At 39.8% G+C, this 21116-nt stretch overlaps 2 protein-coding genes across 2 annotated transcripts; both read right to left on the minus strand.

Annotated features, from left to right (window-relative positions):
- Window positions 1-2518: 2518 nt before the first annotated feature.
- LOC141012639 (serum amyloid P-component-like) lies at window positions 2519-5940 on the minus strand. The gene is made up of 5 exons (XM_073486165.1): window positions 5906-5940; window positions 5617-5671; window positions 3828-3930; window positions 3445-3742; window positions 2519-3334 (listed from the first exon to the last, which is right to left on the minus strand). Exons 2-5 carry the CDS (start codon window positions 5669-5671, stop codon window positions 3116-3118), a joined length of 675 nt encoding a protein of 224 aa, XP_073342266.1. The 5' UTR covers window positions 5906-5940; the 3' UTR covers window positions 2519-3115.
- Window positions 5941-9392: 3452 nt separating this feature from the next.
- Window positions 9393-17491, minus strand: LOC141011603 (metalloreductase STEAP4-like). The gene is made up of 10 exons (XM_073484794.1): window positions 16861-17491; window positions 15802-15912; window positions 15631-15701; window positions 15432-15519; window positions 14241-14519; window positions 14009-14103; window positions 13787-13897; window positions 13339-13381; window positions 13025-13189; window positions 9393-10951 (listed from the first exon to the last, which is right to left on the minus strand). Exons 1-10 carry the CDS (start codon window positions 17083-17085, stop codon window positions 10694-10696), a joined length of 1446 nt encoding a protein of 481 aa, XP_073340895.1. The 5' UTR covers window positions 17086-17491; the 3' UTR covers window positions 9393-10693.
- Between the last annotated feature and the right edge of the window lie 3625 nt (window positions 17492-21116).

Genomic DNA, 21116 nt, shown 5'->3' on the forward strand with positions numbered 1-21116 from the left:
GGATGTAATGGTGATATGCTTAGGAGGACCACCAGCCCATGATTTGTTTTAAGTGCTCTGATACCATTACAGGGGGCCGAGGTAGCGACCCCGAAGGACTGTCCTGAGTAGTAAACAGGAGAGATGCTTGATAAGGAGAGAACGTGGCGAAAGGGCTGGTGGAACCAGAATGGAGTAACCACTTGCCTGGACTCACAGATGAAGAGAAGGTCTTCCTGGGTAATGTTTTGAGATTTCCAGAACTGCAGGTAGTTTGTCTGGGTCACAAAAGTGTTCACCGATGATTAGCCAGAACTCTGCCTGACACCTATTTATTTGTCGTTCTGTATTTACTTGTTTTGCATCATCTCTAACTTGTTTGAACAAAGTCTTGAAAATGATAAATGCCTTTTCTTTACACTTCCAGCATAAACAACCATCCCATTACAATTCTTACACTTTACATGATGCACTAAAAAAAACAAATGAATAAGGTAAGACTCTTGTTTATTGAATTTTTCGGAACACATGTAATTAAATAACACTACAAAAACAGTATACCTTTTATCGTTTAGACAATATACAGTACACTTCGCATAAACAACTATATACAGGAAGGACATCCAGAGGTTTCTTGACTGATTATAAACACAGATCAGTGTTGGCCAACAGGTCAGGCTGCTGATGTCGGTGCTGTCGCAATCCTCTACTGTTTTGGCAGTGATTGTCCTGTAGAAAGAATAGTACAATTACTTATCGTTTCCCACATTCTGCTGTGGTCAGCTGACAGTCAGATCATGAATTGAAATGCAGAGTCTATTTTCTTAAATAAATGTCTTACTAATATGCAATAGTCTCAAGCGGTAGGCTAACATGTGACTGTTAGGACCAGTACTTGAAGCATTTTCCTGGTGCAGCTTGGAAAATGATGCCATTCCTTTTTGTATTGTATCCCTGCTAAGGCGCACATTCATGCACATAAAGCAAACCAACTTGATACAAAAGAAGGACACATGCATCTATGAAATGAATCCACCAGAGATACATGTACATGAATAACAATGGTCTGATCCATGTTGCTATCAGCATCATCTGTCAGAGAGAGAGAGATAGTAGAGAGATCAGGAGTGCTATTGCCATTAGGAGGTGCACTTGATCTCCAACAGTGTTTTGGTGGGTTGTGCCTGTCCAGTAGCATCGACATGAATGCCAGGACCCAAGTTTTCCGAGCAGAAATGCATTGTAACAAGATAATCACTCTTATTCATTTAACCCTTTACACCTTTTAATGTTATGGGTGATCAGTGTATATACTTAGCTATACAAGCTCAACCTATAAACACAAAAAATACACACACAGCACAGAGAACTTTCACACGTCTTTCCAACTATAACCATGAGCCTACAACTACTTTTATTTCACATGTGATTTGTCTGCAGTGATATAGTTCTTTATGCATCAGTTTTAAAGCATTTATATGGCTAAATTACCAATAAGGTTTCACAGAAAGACCTTCACTTATGGCAATTAAAGACAATCAATTTTAGTGCAATAGCTGATAGCCTCTGATTATGCATATGGAATTTTAACAGTCACGCAGAAGAGGAATTAGCTAAAAGTTAATTGCAAACTCATGTTGCCCTGAATTACATCAGGAACCTGCTAGCTTAACACAAAAGGCTCCTTTGAGTTCTCATGCAGCACTTAACGCCTCACTTATTCAACAGGAATATCAAAAGAGAGGTGTTAATAGTGAGTAGTGTTGCTGATACAACAGCAGCAACACTTGTTGTGAAGCCTTGTTTATTGTGGAAATCTCTGCAGGTTCCACTTGATTTTTGCTAAGGATTGGGAGACACAAAAAGGCCCAAACTGTCCGTGGGTCAGTGTCTTCTCATGAGGCTCCTGCTTCCAAAATTAGTGAGTTTGAACTGCTGGAACTTCTTGAGTCGTAACTTCTTCCTTGACAAAAGTAATTTATGTGTTCACGAACAAATATGGCTTGGTTCATCACCAGCCTCAGAGACCTTAGAGTTGCAGTCCTTCTCCTTATGAAGTGTAGATATGTGGGAGAGATGAGTAGTTTTATGAATTGAGAGACTGTCAGTGTCTGTCAGCTCAGTTTTTGTGAACAATAAGAAGTCCATGTTATTTATTATCAGAGAACTGGGAGAAGTGATGAAACATGAAGAAACTTTAGCCCTCTGCCAATATTCTATGTATAGTCTCATACGCATATAAAGGAGTGAAAAGTATTGCTGTTGGCTCATTGGATATAGATATCATTGGATGTGTTTTTTTCATTGTTAAAAAAATGATCAGAACAGTCCTGGGATGAGTGCAATTGATAGAAATATCAAAACTCAGTTAAAGCTGCATTTATGGAAACATCAAGCAGGAATGAAACAACATCAACACCTTTATGTTTTAGTCTGAATTTTTTTCAAGCAGATATTTGCGCATTCAATTATTTCAGTTGCAGGTTCATTGGGAAGCATCACTTAAGTCTTGAGAAAAAGATGAAACCCTGCACAATACTATTGCACAGCATCACAATTTATTGACAATACTAACATTTACATTTGCATGTGAAAAATATCTGGACAGATATACGTGACTATAGGAGGAATATGCTGTCAGCAAAGTCAAGACAATGTGGGTGACTATCTGGGTAGAGATGCAGAGTGATTATTCTCTGGTGGATACACTTTGCATGTGGTCACTTGATTCAGTGTTTTTATTTTTTGTCCCCATCTGATCCGTTTAAAAAGCTTGGAAAATTAACACACATTAAGAAACAGTGTTAGCGATTGTAATCTGTCCTCTCCTTACTGGCTGTGAAACCTTCATGGAATGATTCATTTGAAAATATGGTGTCAAAACTCACTTGGTTTGGGCAACTCAAGACAACTGAAGCTTTATTGTGGCTTTGGCTGAACCTAATTTTCACACAGGAAGAGGACTATGGTTTTCTCTGACCAAACTAACTCTTTAATGTGATTATTATATCAAGACAAATCAGAGGTATCCCTTAATAGGTAATCATTTAGCTAACTTATATGATACATTGGACATAAAAGCACAAAAAATGCGATTTTTGACTTTGCAACACATTAATACTTTTCTTTGTAACGATTAGTGACAGGTCATTTGTTTATCTTCTATAAGCACTCTGTCTCTAATCTGGAACTCCAGCGCCCTCCAGTTGAGCACGTTCCCTGGAGTGAAGTTTAGATCATCCATGTAGTTCTGGATCTCACAGGGTGAGAGTATGTAGTCCCACATGTAGACATCAGACATCATGCCAACGAAGGACTGCTTAAGGTCAAACCCCCCACCATGGGAATCCTGCTCCTGTAGAGATTGTAGAGATTTGAGATGCATTTAATATATGATATGAAATAAAACATTCACAGCAATTGTTAAAAGACCATAAACTATCCTGCTTATTAATACAACTGTACCTGTCCTATGATAATTATAGTAGCCCCTCTGATGGTTGATCCAGAGCTGACATATTTTCTAATTGAAGGTCGTCCATCAAACCACAGCTGTACCAGTCCAGATGTAGAGTCCCACGTGGTACATATAGAGTGCCACATATTCGGCTTGTAGTCCTGCCCTCGATATTCAGTCTTTTTATCCTTGATATGTGGCTCCATCTCCTTATTTGCCTCATCCCAGAAAATCAGGAAGCTATTGGAATTAGCGGGTGTGGCCATGGAGAAAAGGATGTGGTCCCTTTTGAGGTCTGTAAAAGACCTGTGGGTAATATAACGACACCGTCATGCATGATACTTTTCATAGTCAAAGGTTGCAGTGGGTTCTGTAACTCATTCAATTCTACCTGTGACAGACGGTGAGAGCGGCGTAATCCTGTCCTGATGAAGTCAGCCTCACATGAGCTGTGTTGGTTTCTTGTGGGAAGGTAAACATTTTACCTGACAGATCTAGAAAGAGAGACGGAGAAAAATGCATTATATTTCTGTTTTTTCAGCATAGACGATCATTTTTGCTATAATTAACTTTTTAGATGATTATTATTATTACTATTATTATTGTTACTATCAAGTAAGTGAGTACTCAGTGAAAACAGATATACAGTACAGATAATGCACTTTTTTTTTACAAGTATCATCCAAGTAAATTGTGTCAATATCTGTTCTTGTGTTAAAGGAAAATCCTCAATGGGTTGCTTCTTGAGATTTATTAATTCAAGATTATAAGAAACTGTGAATAGATCTCTTGCACTGTGATCAATAATAAATAAATATATAAATATAGTAACTTCTTATTAATGCATATCAATTTCAGGCTTTCAGCCAGATATATTTCCTTTTTAACAACCTGTTTGCCTAGCTTGATGGCTGCCTTGTGTATCCTGCGTCTGTTGAGCACGCCCTTAAAAATAATGCACCTGCAAGATGCAATATGCACATGAGCGGTAGGGGCAGTGTGGGACCAGTATGGTAGATGTAACAGGTCAACAGTCAGTAAGCATGTGGGCAGCAGCAGGGACAACAATAGCAGGAAGTTTAGAAGACAAGCTAAGGTTCACCATCTGGTGGTATCCTCCAATTACATGTATAGTATTAGGTAAGTATGTGAACAACTACGTTCAAGGCTGGTTGACTATGCAAACGCGTATAAAAAGCAAGTACTGTATATCTCTTAATTACCAACTTCTAGTTAATCCCACCCACTTTCAATTTAAGTACTACCCACTTCTGGCTCAAACCCCGCCCATTCAGAGTAAGCATACAGACATAAATACTTGAATTGGTTGGACAGATCATATAATGGTGTGCTCCCTCATCACAAGTAACCACCTTGACACATAATTAATTTTTTTAGAATATTTAGGGTGAAAATCAACTTCTGTTAGGAAATTAGGAACATACTGTGCACAACCATAAAAACCACTGAATTTTGTTGGCACACATGTAGCAACGCTTATAAGCGTTGATCCCCATGAGGCCACTCATCATTCAAGATTAATAAGAACACTGAAAAGCTTTGAGGAAGGAATTACTTGCTAACATGTCAACTACAAATCTTATATAAAGAGGGATGCAAATTATTGTTCATAAAAGCCTTTCTGATGCTGTACTCCACTTTTTGGTTTGCTAATTGTCAAGCATTTCTTGACTTAAAGTTAAACCTGAGTTGACTTGAGTTAAACAAATTCCCAATTATTTATGAAACCATGAAGACAACCAAGTTTTCACAATTTTGTTAATTTTTCTGTTAGCATGTTAGTTTGTTTTTGTTTGTTTTTTAGCACTGGTTATTTTGTTTTTGCTCATTGCATTTTTTGGGGGATTTAGCATTAGAAACATGTTAGAAAATTCTACATAATGTATGTAAAAAATGTAAAACAATAAAAAATTTGACAGATAGACATGTGCCTACAGACAAGATTAGTAATATTTAACACATTCTGCCTTATAAAAAAATCTGTCATTAATATACTGCAAAAACTCTTTTTCTTTTTTTCATTCAAACAAACCAGGAAAAACTATTTTTTCCTCACATTCAAAGGTAAATTGCAACAGACTCTGACAAACTGCCTACACCTTCATGAAATTTTAAATTTTGCGTTTGGTTTTGTCTTTGTAATAAGGATTTATTTTTACCTTGAGGAGTTGCAGCACATGCTGTCAGCATCACCGACAGCAGCAAAAACTTCATCTAAAACAAAAACAAAAAAAGAAACTTGGTAACTTGGTAACACTCTTTGGGATTCTGATCCAATAAATCACACACTTTTTAGTTGCTGCTTTGTGTGCCAAAGACTACAAATGAATTTTCCTTATTCTGCTACAATAAACATTATAATAAAATGTTGTTGTTTTTTTAAGTTTACATACAATAGAATCACTTTAATTTCATATATTTTTGCAGTTTTGCATGTGTAGATCTTACCTTGAAATCTGTGTCTGGATTATGTGCGCACCAGTGAAAAGGGCTTTGAATTTTGTACACTCACTACTTCCCCATTTCTGTGCTTCCTTCCTTAATCTACTTCTACAATTTTTTTGGCTCCAAATTCCTGAAATGTAAAAAGTTGTTTTTCCATAATGCAACACTGTTTGCTGAATCAACATAATTTACACTGAGAGGTCACTCTTGGTTTTGTATTGCAAATGAAAACTGCTAACTGCAGTCTCTCAACATGAGGTACTCCATAAAGCTCTATTGTCTTTTTTGTTTTTATTATAACACTGATGTTTAACACTGTTCATAAACAAGTTTGTGTGTGTTGTTGTGTTTTGATTGCACACGTGACTTAGCTATAAATCTGCACACGTGGAGTAAAGGTTGATCACTCGTGCCCAACGTTATCAGTTCTGGTAGGTGTTATCCACTTCAGCTATCACATATTATGATAGGTGGTAGTCCATGTTTCCTCATTCAATTCTTGATAAGCTGAAATGACACCTATCTGTTCTTTCACTTTAAAGAGGTCATTACTGCTTTTTGGGGTTGTGCCTTTCCTTTATTGTGTCATGAAGCATTTTTGTGCATGTAAAAGGTCTGCAAAGTAAAAAAAAAAAAAAGAAAAGCCAAAGGGAGTTACTCTCTCCCACAGAAAACACTGCTCCTGCACTGCCTGAAACGCCTGGTTTGGAGTCAGACCTTTACTTCCTCAACTTATGTGCATCACTATGTAACAGGCGTTATATAAATATATATTTTATATATTTATTATAAAATATATACACTCAAGTCAGTCATTAGACATACAGTTACTACCACTGTAGCAGCGTTATTTTAGATCACACTACCTTGCTCAGCATGACCCTCCCTACTCTGCCTCTGATTGGCTACATCCTGCCCGTTAAGTAATGCACATGTGATCAAAATGACAATGTTGATATGTGTCATCTTAATTCCAGATAGTCAGATTTAGTTAACAAGTGTTAAAAAGGCTTGCCATAGCTTTCATGGGGTAGGCGAGGCCTATTACAGTTTGGCATGATACCGGGTTGCAGCATGGGAATCCTGCTCCTGTAGAGATTGCAGATAAAAAGCATTAACACTGACGATAACCCTTACTTCTTTCTAATAAATACAATAGAGACATTTGGCACATCACAAAATAATGCTTAGCAGTACCTAATTATAGTGGATAAACTGATGTTTGATCCAAAGATGATATATTTCACAAGTGAAGGTTGTCCATCAAACCACAGCTGCAACAGTTCAGACAAGGAATCCCATGTGGAACAAATCATATGTATTAAATTTCATGTTTTAAAACAAGATATTTTGAGGGAAATGATTTTGCAGCATTCTTTTTAGGCATTTGTGGTAAAGGCCCTTGTACAGAATTTAATGGACATGCAGCAAAATATAAACAACTGATTTCTGCAGTCTGGATGGCTTACATGGAAGGACTGCTCCCCATGTGGCCAAACCATCATTCATGATTCATGAAAAAAGACTTTGAAGCTCTGAGGAAGCTTTCTAAAAACCAGTCAATCACAAGTCCCATACAAAGAGAGAGAATATCATTAACAAAATCCTTTTTGATATCCTGCTTAGCGTTTTAGCTCATTTATTGTTTTGTCCACTCTCTTTTTGTTTCGCACAAGTTAATATACGTGGATCAATTTCTTTTGCAAATAATTCCCTCTTGGAAAAGGAATGAGCATTGAGGCAAGTAAATGTATGTCAGAGTTCATTTCTACAATTCAGTCCTCAAAAAAACTCATTAGTTTCACCTGTTAAATTAAAGTGGGAAATGTTTTTGCATTAATGTAACAGCAGCAAACTATCATGCTGTTTCCTTTTAATATTCCTGTTCTTAAATGAAAATATATATTTTTTACCTTGAAGACTTGCTTCATCTAATTCATAGACAAAATGCCACCATAGATACGTTTTAAGCAATACATTCATTATTTTTGTGTTGCTATACTGTTAATGCCAGTTTGTAATGGACTACAACAGGGGGAATGTATTGTTATTTACCTTAGTCTGTTACAATATACCAGAGAGAAAGGACAGACAAAAAAGAAGAAAAATGCATATAGCACAGTCAATTTCAATTTCTCTATTTTGCAATCCACCTCATGTTTTGATAATATCTTAATGCTTGTCAGGGTTTTCTGTGCAACATGACTTTTATGGGTTTCATATGCACTTGCTTGTCTGTTTGCAATACAGTTTACATGACTTTTCTAAGATTTTTAATGCTGTTTCCAGGTTGTGGAAAACATTTTTCCATCATCTGTTGATCAAACAAAATTGAGTTTGAACCAGTGATACAAAGTGACAAAATACATTTACTAAAGTCCTGTTCTTACTGTAAGTACAATTTGAAATACTTGAACTTTACTTGAGTATTTCCATTGACTGCTACTTCCACTCCGCCACATTTTGGAGGCAAATATTCCATTACATCTATTTGATTTGATTAGTTACTAGTTACTTTGCATGCTGCGCATTTAGCGCATTTCAGTAGCACATTTTTAATTAATTTGATTTACTGGCAATCAAATTAACGAAGCAAAAAACACACCAATTCCAAAAATCAGGGAAATGCTGAAAAAAATCTGATAATTATCCAGGCCAATAAGGCTCATGTTCTGTTGTCAGTACTAAAAGGCACAAGATCAGGGCTATAGACTGCAACCGAGAGAGGTTCCTGTCATCCATCATAATTCATCCTATAGTTTCATTATTTAGACCATATCTAAATATTGATGGCAATCTATGGGCCAAACGTAATTGCTGTACACATGGGAGATGACAAAACATGACATGAGTTGCAGCAAACTCAAAGTGACAAAATGTAACAAATCTTATCCTTCTTTCTTTCTATAGTACATAAGTGTGTGTGTCTGTGTGTCTGTGTGTGTGTGTGTGCGCGTGCATGCATGCGTGCATGCATGCGTGCGTGCATGCGTGCATGCCCTGTGTTTTGAATGCATTTATGCATGTGACAACACACTGCATTTGTGCATGCTTGCTCTACAATGTTTATAGATTAATGCTTGATCATGTGTCACTAACAACTATCAGTTATTTGAGTTCTGTGCTGTCTTCGCTCCCTTCACGATCAACTAAAATGACTTGCACCACAACATCAAGGGCCTATCTGTACTGTCACAACCAAAATATTATATCCTCTCTGCCGAGGACTTCAGTGACGGAGTCTGCACGCTCCTCTCTCCACTGATGTGATGAGATTCAGTAGTGACTGGGGAGAAGCCTGCAGCTCAGAGCGAATGTTTCCTGGAGAACGGCTTCAGATCAGCCAGAAGGATGAACCCTGGAGAGGGATCAGACCGAGACGACGAGACAGAGCACACTCAACTCAGCTGGGAAAAACTCTGAGTTTGACTGAACTTCCAGACAGGGTGAGATATATATGGGAGGGAGAAAGAGAGACAAGACAATGCTGTTCAGTCACACTTGAGTTTATTTTGAAGAGCATTTCACAGTGCTTACACTCGACATATAGAAATACTAATAAGGAATAACAAAAGAAAAGCAGTGAGAACCACATTCAAAAATCTGACTTTACAGAAGAAGACACAAAGTAAATCCAATAACTAACTTACAGATGCAGCTACTAGTGCTGCTCGGACCAGTTCATATCAATATATGAAGAAGCTTTATGACCTAATCAGTGTAAAAATTCAAACAGAAGAAATAGCACATTTTTATGCAAATTGTCATTTGTCATTTACAAATTGACAAGCTATCTGTGAGAGAATGATGAACACAAGAAATCAATAACAAAGGGTAAGACCACGAGCCGAAAAGAAGTTCTTCCACATTAGTCAAACTCACAGTATTTTGTAAAGGACTGGTTACCTTTGTTTCCTGACAAGTAGATAAATAGTATTAGAATACTGCCGATTCTTGGAGGTCTGCATGAAATCAAATGAATGTTAACCAGTTCATTTTCTGGGTCTGTGAAGTTGGACATTCAAAATTGTGAACTATGAATGTGAGCTCTTGTGAAGTGTGAACAGTTGATGATCAAGGTTGATGATAAACTCAAGGACACACATCTCTGACTTAGAGGCTGTAACAATACTGGATGTAGTGTACATAAGTATAGTGTCATTATTAAATTCCATCTCAGGTCAAAAATGTATATTTCTTGTTCCTACATTTGAATGTTTGAGTTAAGTGTGTAGAATAATGAATGTGCATAATTAACACCTCCACATTCTTTGCTCAAAGTGAAAATTTCCTCTGTGCTCACTTGAAAACTTGAAGACTTGAAGCGTGGTAGGAGACATCTTGTGTACAACAGTTAAACTTTGGAAATGAAAAAATAATTATACTTAATTTTAAATAACAGAGAAGACGTAGACGTCATTTTAAGATGAAAAGATGATTGAAGTTGGAAATAAACGTATGAGACAACATAATAATCAAAGAGGAGTATTTTATAAACACCTTTAAACATCTGGAGTGCATTTTTTTTTTTTAAAAAACACACATAATATGTTTGAAAATTGAAACAAATCCAACATGATTACATGCAGAGAGACTGACCAAGTTGACTTCGTTGACACTAGAGAGCAGAACAATGGGTGTAATTGTAAAGTCTTGGACCTATGACATCCAAAACAATACCTCTTGACAGAGCACTTACAGTAGGAGGCAAGTCACTCTGGTGTCTTCGTGTCTATGTTTTCTATGTCTTCTATGTCTTCCATCGTTTTTGTGTCTGCAATTGTGACAGTCCTATGTCAGCAGTGATTTCTTGGTGTCATCCTCTGGATCAGTCCTCTCCCAGCCTCGTCGAATGCGGGTGAGCGTGCGGTCCACACAGGGCAGGAGGATCAGCAGCTTGAGCACCAGCACCACAGAAGGCACCATAAGACTGAGCATGTAGCCTGGAGGAGTGTACCATTTATAGTAGGAGGGATTAAGGAATTTGTTCCAGCCATACAGGTATGTGTGAAACGTGCAGAAGAACAATGTCAGGTACCCCAGCTTGGACTGAAAGAGAGACACACAAGTTGGGACATATTTACCTTCACACTCACTGTACTCATTCACAGATTCTAGCCCAGTTGCCACGATATAATGTTAGCAGTTAACGTTTCTGCAAACCTCGGATATGTCCAAGGTTGACATGTGTACCAAACGTGGCAAATCACAGTCGCATTTTATGCTTATTAGCTGACTGTCACATCAGGAGGTGGAGGGGAAGGTGGTGGCGTTATTACAAGCCACAAGGCTGCCAGACGGGGTTACAGCAGCTTGAGTCTGTGGGGAAATTTCCAGCTTTACAGGTATTTTAAGCCATACCATGATGTTTTCCTAACACTAACCATGTGTTTTTTTGTGCCTGAACCTAACCAGAGCATAAGCACAGCTTTTTGACGAGAGAGAAATAAAAAATTCAACCGAAACAAACATAAAGTTGCAACATAAAGAAACGTTACTGAGCTAACATTTATTCTGGCCACTGGGTTGCAGATTCACAACTTGCACTGATACACAGAGCTAATCACTGTGTAATAGGCTCAGTAGTCTGGAATGTGATAGCCTGACCTTTACAGCGACAAGCTTTTGACCTACACATGTGCACACACTCCAGCACACTGGCCTACTTTGTGTGTACAGATGTACATAGAGATAATTCAACTAAGGTAGCCAGAGAACGTGCATACACACACACTTGCAAATGTACAGACGCGTACTGTAGATCCATTCCACACACGCAAACAAAAACCTAAGGACTGTGGATAATATATGCCCCACAAATTACATTTGATGAATAACTTAACATTTAAAGAGCTGCTCTAATTTGGTCTGGAGTAAAGGGGAGGGGTGCGGGATGAGAGAATGAGCTTGACATGACCCAGTTACATTTATGAATGAGTTCCATTTCCTGTGGTGAGGTGAGATTTCATTCTCAATTGGTCAATGTGGGAAAAAAGGAAAATATTTGTTTCTGTTGAGCATAAACAATCACAGTACAAGATTTAGCAAGGGAAGCACAGAAAAGAGCAGGGAAGTTAGGAAAGAGCTATCTGGCCCACGCAGCTGTTTTCCATCTGGGCTGAGGCACAATATCGTCCTCATCAGTCATAGCTCGAGTCCTGGCTAATGGACATGATGTGAAGATCGTGGTAAATAGTTTGTCTGCCAGTGTCCACATCCCTTAAAGGTCCAGTAGCTTCTGTAAATTTCCACACTGAGTGTACCTCAGCAGCCCAGAGCATAAACAGGTACTGTATGCAGAAAATTTCAAAACACACTCTAAAATATATCCAGCGGGCACATTGTGAGTGGATACCAACCGAGCCTATTTAACATTGTGAGCATGTGTCTCTGTGTTAACTGAATCATCAATCTGGGTGTCATTTGCAGCTTTTCAAGGCCACAGTGTAGAGGTGAGATAATCAGTTGTCCCAAATTAAATTTCCCAATGAGCTTGTTTGTATTCATTTTATCAGGAGCTGGCTCATGAAATATCATAGAAATGGCTCCAAAACGGCCGGCAACGTGCTTGTCTGCCACTCAGTTTCCTTTTTGTGGGGAAAGCATGCCAAATCTGTTGGCTACAGAATGTGTGAAGCCTTTGCTACCTCTCACTTTGTTAAAATGAGTGTAACGTTTAAGTGCAAATCAAAGTGGAGGGTATACACGTATTTTGATTAGGTTTCAAAATGCTACAAAATATTCAGCTTACATGCAATAAATACACAATCTGTTGTTGAATAATTCCTGTAAAAACACACGCAGGCACCAACACCAACATGCATAAGGGAAGAGCTGCTGGACAGATTGCTCGGGAGACCACAGAGCCAACACCACTGGGGACTGTTATAAAAAAAAATTCCACAGTATCCTTCATCTAGTTGCGACCGCCAGTAAACAGTTAACAGGGTGCAGGGATTCAGCCAAATTTTCATGGGCTGTGCGTCATCCTGCACAGTGGAGTTCTGTATTCTGTGTCCATAATGTGTCACTATGAATGTGTGGACATGTTGACGTTCACACGCTCTAAGACATCCAGATACACACATATCATATGACTGAGACACACATGCCAGTATCCACCTGTATGAAGCTGAACTCTCTCCAGCTGAGAGCATTGCTGACGGAGGGGAGAGAGGTTATTCCCAACAGGATATACAGGCCATATCCCAGGATCCCCATAGAGTAGTAAGAGTCAGAACGCCAGGCTGAGGTGGTGTCAAACACTGACGTTTGGTTCTCCTTCATCTTAAAGAGACAGCAATAAAAACAGTACAGGATCATCCCAAATGGTCTAAATTTACAGCTGTCAATGAATAAGCAACTACTTTTCTATGCAAACACAAAGCTTTGAATGTATCAAACACACTTATTTTCACGCTGTGTGGCTGTCTTACCTTTGAGATGGTACTCTCAGAAATCTTGTATCTCACATAATATCTGGGGACGAAAAAGGAAAAACTAAGAATCATCTGGAAAATTCAGGTAGACCTCTTACATTAGGGGGGTAGTAGTTACCACAACACATTACTGAACAACTGCCAATGTTTGAGAGTTTAAGAGTCTCTCTGAGTGCAACAATTTATCTCTACACTTACACACACGTGTCACACAGCTTTTTACTTATCCAGTTTTTTCAACTCTGAGCTTTACAACTCAAGATTTAAGTGATTCAAAAAGACTGAATAGTCTTCATCCTTTTGATAGCACTACTACTGCTGCTGTGTAATGTAGGTATTGCTGGGCTGTTTTTTTTGTAGCTATGTGTCCTTGATAAACTGGGTGTATTTAAAGTACAATTCTGATTACTTCATTTCAGATATATTAGAAGAGGAGGCTTCATACCTTATGGGGATGATGAGCGTGTAGAGCACATGTAGAGAAGCAAAGCCGAGCGCGAGCAGTCCCAGCTGTTTCCTGCACAGCATCCAGCGATCCAACCAGTCAGGGAAACGCCTGAAACAAACATACTTTGACTTGTATGATACATTATTTTACATATGTTGGAAATTGTGCATCTGTGTGCGGGCATACTACATATAAGATCATATTGTTTTGATGTCTGACTTGTATTTGGTTCCTCTGTAGAGCTGAAGGAAGGCAGCTATGACACCAGGCAGGTAACACAGAGCCAACATGATGAGAGACACAATGGGAAACACCTGAAAGATGAGGGATAAACAGAGAAGTGGTTACTGTGAGGATAACATCCACCAGAGTCAGCCCTTCCTACAGAACACACAGAGAGGTTACGTTAATAAGAGGGACAAATGCTAATTTACAAGATAACAGTCTTTACCTTGTTGGCCAGGGACACCATGATTCTGAAGGAGATATCTTTCCCGTCTACAGCATACGTGTAGATGACATCTCTAATGAGCAGATAGAAGAAGAAGAAGGCGACAAGGCCAGTGGCCAGGCGTAGCGGCAGCCTCCACTCTGGGAACAGCTGCAGAGGGAAGTCCTCCAGCTCTCTGGCTGCAGTCAGAGACCCTCTGTCCAGAACAGTGAGGCCCAGTTTGGTGGCCACCTCTGACACTGCCTCCTTTGCCTCAGCACTGTTTCCACAAAGGTACACCTGGGGCATGAAAACATCCACAGTCTTTAAAACACTCGAAATGCCCCCATGTGATCAATATATGTCTTCATTATGTTAAAATTATGCATTTATGTTTATGCATTTGCACACATAATGATGAAAGGGTGGTTTTGACTCCAGAGGATTTAACATAAAAGGACCTGCAGATACTGTGGCTTCATATGAAATTCTAAATTTAGTTGAACAGAGCAGGTAAAAACCAACAATGCAGTCAACACCTATGTGATGTTGCTGGCCGTGCTCCAAATACACCAACACACCCCTATACTTACACATACACCCAACCCACCCACCGACACACACACACACACACACACACACACGCACACACACTCCTGTGTGGTTTTTTCCGTCCTCTGGGATTGCACAACCACATCAAAATGAAACAGAAAAACCCACATATGCTGCAGCTTTGCAGTACAGAGTGAGAGAGCAAAGCATGTGATGGGAGGCTTAGATCTTAGAGAGACTGTGGAGTTAATTGATTCAAGGATACATCAGAGATGGCATTCACAGCAAAGACATAAGGCTGACTCCTTAGATTTGGCTCCTTTTACTTGGATTTGGTTTGATCAAAACTTCAAAATGAGTTAATAATATAATCTGGACTGAAATGCTTTCCTCTCTGAAAGAGACTATTATTTTTAACTTGTTGGTCAACACCCCACTGTGTGAACACATCAGAGAATTATAAAATGCTTGTAGTTCTGCAGTGGAAGAAGATTTTTGACACGCAGGACTGAATAGTTTAATTTCAAAATGTCACAATTAGCAAAAAAAGATTCATTCCTGAATAGCAGAAAGCCAAATTGCTTGTTTTTAATTTTTTTGCAAATCAAACCAACCAAAAGAAAATCAAAATAAACACAACATCACAGACACATCCGGTACCTGTCTACTGGCATCAGAGGGTCCGTTCTGCAGAGCCCAGGCAGACAAGGTGTTAAAAGCTTTCACCACATGAGCTCCGGGGATCAGCCTGGACAACAAACAACAAAAAACTGTTTTGCTTCATGTTCCGCCAGTTGTTTGTGACTCAAACCACATGGTCCATGAGATGTAATTACATTATTGCCTCGTTCCCTCTTACCTCTGCAGATACTCAGCATTGGCTTCTGGGTATAGATTCTTCTTGAGGTTGTTGCTGACGTCCACCAGCACCTTCCAATCAATGAAATCAGCGGAGTGGATAAAAAGTTAAACAAAAATTAAACAACTGCTATGTTTATACAAAGGCACCTCTGATTGTGTGACAAGATACCTTTCCCTTGAGTTGAGGTGCGAGGGTCTCCAGGAAGTCATAGTGTTCTCTGTGAATACAAACAAAGACCAGACTGGCAGACTGGGCTGCTGCTGCGGCATGGCTCATCACCTGCACAACACACACAAATACAGCACAAGTCATGGCTGGTCAATGGGCCAACACACTCACTATAACTGGCTCAGATGTTAAAGAGTAAGCCCGCCAATTTTCCACATTAAAGTGTGTTTACAGGTCTGGGGAGTACTACTGCATATGTGAACAAGTAGTATGAAGCCGTTTGAGGGCTCCAGAGGAAGCTGCACATAATCTGATAAACTGCCTCCAGTTGTCACAGTGGCTAAGTTGCATTGCGGGTATTGCCGACACCAGGCTTTGAAAAGGAAGAATAATGTGTGGAATAAAAAAAGGTGATATCTCTGGTTGTGTGATATCAATTTTGATCATTTGTTTTCAAACTGTCCACAATAAGTCCTTCACTGTTATAGAAGAGCAATGCTACCAGTGGACTACCTTTAAAAACCCACAATGCAACTCAGCAACTGAGTGACATCACTGGAGCCAATTTATCAGATTTCATGATGTTTCTTTGGAGCCGCAAAATACTTTATACTACTTTTTTCACATATTACTCCCCAAGACCTATAAACACGCTTTAATGTGGAAAAATTGGTGGACTTACCCTTTAAGTGATGGTTCACTAGTTGAGCACATATTGGATGAAAGCTGAAAACAAAACTTTCAATCAACATTCAAAGACTGATAACAACTGTTTATTAACTATGCACTCAAGCTGTGCTTAAAATCCATATTTGAGCTCGTTCAGGAGCATCATGCAACACATGTCCAATTTGTAAGAATTCCCAAGATGTCAGCTGACCCAACCTACAATACCAAAGCGTCAGTATTCGACGAGCCCAAGAGACTCAAAAAACAACTTTCTTACAATTTGGACCTTTAAGTATCAGCTGTTGATGACATCAACAACAATCATCCAAAGAAGCTTGGGCACAAAGTTGAATCCCTGAGTCTGAGAAGACATCATGCAGCTGGTTGTACCTGAGCTCCCTGAGGCAGGGGGCCACAGCTGTGAGGTCTGCGGCTGCCGTACACCACCCTGTAGCCAGACTGGAGCAGACGTTGGCCCAGAGAGCGCCCAAAGTCCCCCGTCCCAAAGATGCACAGCAGCTCCTGCTCAGGGGCAGCTGCAGCGCCCAGAGGACACAGCGACACGCTCTCTGGCTTCACCTCCTTTGACATGCTGCTCAGTCTGTCAGCCGACATGACTTCAGTCTGACACAAACAGTGAAGATATCTCCTGTGAACAAAACACTCCACCAGGCTTTGTGTCAAAGCTAGACAGCTGAACTGAAATATGACTGACTAATGTCTCCAGATCCCAGGCACATGTAACAAAATAACAGCCTTCAAAGCAACAGCTCTTCTGGAAAAAAGTGTCAGCAAATCAAATGTCTGCCCGTCAACATGTGTAGGCTCTTCTAAGTCATTTGCTCTCTAGACTGACAGATGTTTTGGTCTTGAGTCAGTTTTTGTATTGGCCCATCCCCTCCCATGGCTCAGGGTGAAGTCTGCCTAAACTGGGAAACTCCGTGGCAAAGGGTGGAAGGGATGAGCTGTTCTGTTCTCTCTGTACGAACTGTGTGTGTTTGTGCTCGGCTGGGAAATATTTGGACCAAATTTCAAGTACAGGCTTGTTCTGGAAACCCAGATTATGCAACCCTGGGCAAACAGCGCTGTATTCATTACAGCCGGCCAAAAAACCCTGAGGTATTTCTGGTTTTACCAAATCACTGCTACTACTGCACACATTAAGCAAAGCATACAGAGGAAGGAAGAAAGAAGGTGAATTTGAGGACATACAGGAAATCTAAAAACAAACACCAAATGAGCTCTTTGTGGTTGGCACAGTGTGTGACAGACTTTTTATTTTGTAGCTTATCTGATGTCAGCTGCTCAAAGACAGGATCATTATAACAGGTTTAGGCATTTACACAGAATAAAACAAAAGCAGTGAAAACAAAATAAATTTTTAAATCAGTGTCCTGGGGTAAAACTTTGACAGGCCAGACAAGAATTATCTGACAGTTTACTCATCACAACTGTGAAGCAGCAGCACCGGGCTCCCCACAAACACACACAAGTCCAGGTCACGCTATGCAAACACAATGTGCTGGAATGCTCTCAACCCCCTCTTCTCTTCCCCAGTGTAATCTCCATTATATGACCATAACATTCACACGCCCTACCAAGTGCGTAATTACTTTGACATGTGTGCAAAACAAATAACACACTTATTTATTGGGAGCAGGTCATTTTTCCATGCACTTGGAGTGAAAGAGCCCAATCCTTATAATCAGCCACTGATACGGTGGTCAGTTGAAGCACTCACTGATTCATGCAGCCAGGCAAACCCACCAATTACAGTCTAATCTGCACTCTTGTGTTGCCCCTATGAGTAATTAAGGTTCTTAGCCTCGTAACTGAAGTTGGCCTCTGAGTGCAGCCCTCCTTATTTTCTCAGAGGGCCAGAATAGCTCCAGTGTTCAGGGTTGAGGTGAACCGCAGGCCTAGTGACCTGTCCTGCACTGTAATTACTCCCTCTGCTCTGCTGCTTCACTAACTCGCCAGTTTGTGTAAGTGTGTGTGTGTCTACATGTGACACAAATATAATGGTATTTTACGAGTACACACACACAAACACAAGATAATGTAATGAAATTTGTCGCTGATCTGGTTTCTTGGGCAGTAATTAGCCTGGGCCCTTAACAGCAATTAATCTCATGTTTGGTAAACAATTACTTGCTTACTCTTCCTCCCACAAGACCCTTCAGCCTAAAGTAAAGTGATGCTCAAGAGATGGGGGGTGGGCCAGGCTTGGAAATATAGAAAAAACAAAAACATAAATGGTGGGAAAAACTGTTGGATATAAATATACGCTGAAAAAATATCACAAAAAAACTCTAACCAGATCAGCCCCAATGTATCTCCAGAACCATGAAGCCCTCTAGCTCCATAGTTCGGCAGACAGAAGTTGAAACACACGTGATCCCTCTCACTTAATTTCATGGGGACGCAGACTTAAACAAAGTGGACATGAGCATGGTACAACAACTTGTTGTAGTAACACGTTGCAGTGAGAAAAAACTAATCAAAAGCATAATTTCTGGAAATGTATGTAAAATGATCCTAAAATGCTGATCCCAGTCTAGCCAAAAGTAAATTCAAAGCTTTTGCATTTGCAGTACATGGTTTTGGGCTCTGTTGAAAGGTCATAAGCTGATTTTTTTTTTTTCCTCAACTTTCAGAAGTTGTAGGAACACATCATGTTTGTCATGCCTCTCCTCTGAGATATAAATTGAGGCCCTGTTTCTCTGCAAGAAACATTTCTTTCTAGCATAGCTGACCCTGTGACCCCTTGTGCCAGGAGTCGCCAGATAGTCTCGGACTATCTCTTTCTGGCCAGAGGAATTTTATTTTCTTCACTTCGGACACTTCACAGACCCCCCGTTGTTTGGCGGCACCATCAGATGCTTGGAGATGCCTCTCTCATTAGTTGCTGTGAAAGCCCAGCTCTGAAAATATCGATGTAATCATCCAGATATTAAAACGTAAATATTAAACATGTTTGATATTATCAGGGCAGCTCCGATGAGTCTGTAAGCAGTTCAGGAGGTTTAGGACTAGGACCAGATAATCTGTGCCAAGCAATTTTTTTGTTTTGAATGACAACTGGATAGTATACTTAAAATAGAGGTTATGGACAGTTATGGAGAAATACACTTTTTTATGTAAAATGTGGCTGTGATGGATTGTTAGTATGAACATTTTTCCGTAATGACTATGGAAAGAAATATATTGAAATGATAAAAAGCAGGGAACAAAGGAGCAATCATGGGGTTTTACAACAGATTATGAGCAAAAGCAATAAAAGCAAAGGCTGATAGAAAAATGTGTTGAAGTTTAATGTAATTCTAGCAGGTCAGTGTAATTTTTTTGTTTATGCGCTGTAGTGTGCTCTTGTTTTTTCCCATGTGGAGTGGTCAGTTTTAACTGACCCAGAGTTTCTTGCCCCCTGAAGTCAAAACTCAAAGATCAACCAGCAACAGCAAAGGCACTAAAGAACAGAGCTTGACCCCAGCGAGCACAAGAGCTGCAGTCAAGTACTTGTGAGCTCCACTCTAAACAATCAAGCCTCCAACAGCGTGGGCGTTTTTTTTTTTTCTGATTATCAAAACAAAACTGAACGGAAGCAGCAATCACATATCGAATGTCAAGTCTGGAAAAAGGCACTCTCAGGCAAGGGTGATGATTGGACCGTCCAGTATTCCCAGGCTACAGCCATTACCATGATTGGCTTTACACTGCGCAATATCTGATTGTCTAAGCAAAACGCAGGGTGCATTAGAGCCACAGCTCTATGCTAATGAATTCTGGTGCATGAAATGAGGCTCACTGATACAGTAACATCCTGCTTTCTAGCTCATTGTACTATATAATCAGGATGATTGATTTTTGAATGTCTTGTGTTGGTGGTGTTCTGCTATTTTTAAAGCAGCTCTAATAAATGTATAATTATGACCATCGTGGAATTTAGACTTTAAAAATGTGAGGAAGGAAGAAGTGATGTACTGTAGGTTTTCTACTGTGATGGGGTTACCAGAGCAGATGCTCCCCAGGTGATGGATTATCAGATACATGAATAACTGTAGCAATTATTCAGTGGAGGGCATGGTCAGGGGGATAAATTATTAATAATCTACAGTGGAAAGATTTGTTGCAGAGTGCGATTTGGTGTCAAAAAGAAAGAGAGAGATGGTATAGAGAGGAGGTGGGTGTGTTAGAAGTCCTGTAAGATAATGGTTGCACAGTACTGCAGGGTGGGTAGAGGTAGTCAGATCTGAGGTGTGACCAAGCCGAGAAGCTGCTGTGCCGCAGGGAAAGAGAGCAGAGCAAGAAACATTCTGGTCTTGAGGCCCATGTTTGCTACAGTGACTTTTGCCTCTTCTCGCTTCACCTCCTCTACACGACACATCTGATGTTTGTGTTTTCCTTCAGGCTCAGTGTGTCCTCATATGAGCCCCCTTAGCTATCTGTTTGAGGTTGTGTTTTGGGTTCACAGGCCGGGACCTGACACAACCAGAAAGGCCACATCTAAAAACGGATTTTCTTAAAGGGGGAATATGAGAGGGCCGAAAAAGTGAGAAACAACCCACATGTTCTCTCGTGATTTGCTTCGAAAATGGCGAAGTTGTCAAAGGCTTTTATTTTTGTAGAGCTTTTAAACGAGTAACAGA

The sequence above is a fragment of the Pagrus major genome, chromosome 17, assembly GCF_040436345.1.
Source record: "Pagrus major chromosome 17, Pma_NU_1.0".
NCBI lineage: Eukaryota > Metazoa > Chordata > Actinopteri > Spariformes > Sparidae > Pagrus > Pagrus major.

Coding starts and splice junctions, on each gene's coding strand:
- LOC141012639 (XM_073486165.1), bottom strand. CDS start 5,671: ATGAAGTTTTTGCTGCTGTCGGTGATGCTGACAGCATGTGCTGCAACT. Junction 3,931..5,616: donor ATGTGCTGCAACTCCTCAAG/GTAAAAATAAAT, acceptor CTCTCTTTCTAG/ATCTGTCAGGTAAAATGTTT. Junction 3,743..3,827: donor GCTCTCACCGTCTGTCACAG/GTAGAATTGAAT, acceptor TATTACCCACAG/GTCTTTTACAGACCTCAAAA.
- LOC141011603 (XM_073484794.1), bottom strand. CDS start 17,085: ATGTCGGCTGACAGACTGAGCAGCATGTCAAAGGAGGTGAAGCCAGAG. Junction 14,520..15,431: donor CCTCTGATGCCAGTAGACAG/GTACCGGATGTG, acceptor TTCATGCCCCAG/GTGTACCTTTGTGGAAACAG. Junction 13,190..13,338: donor CTGAGAGTACCATCTCAAAG/GTAAGACAGCCA, acceptor TGTCTCTTTAAG/ATGAAGGAGAACCAAACGTC.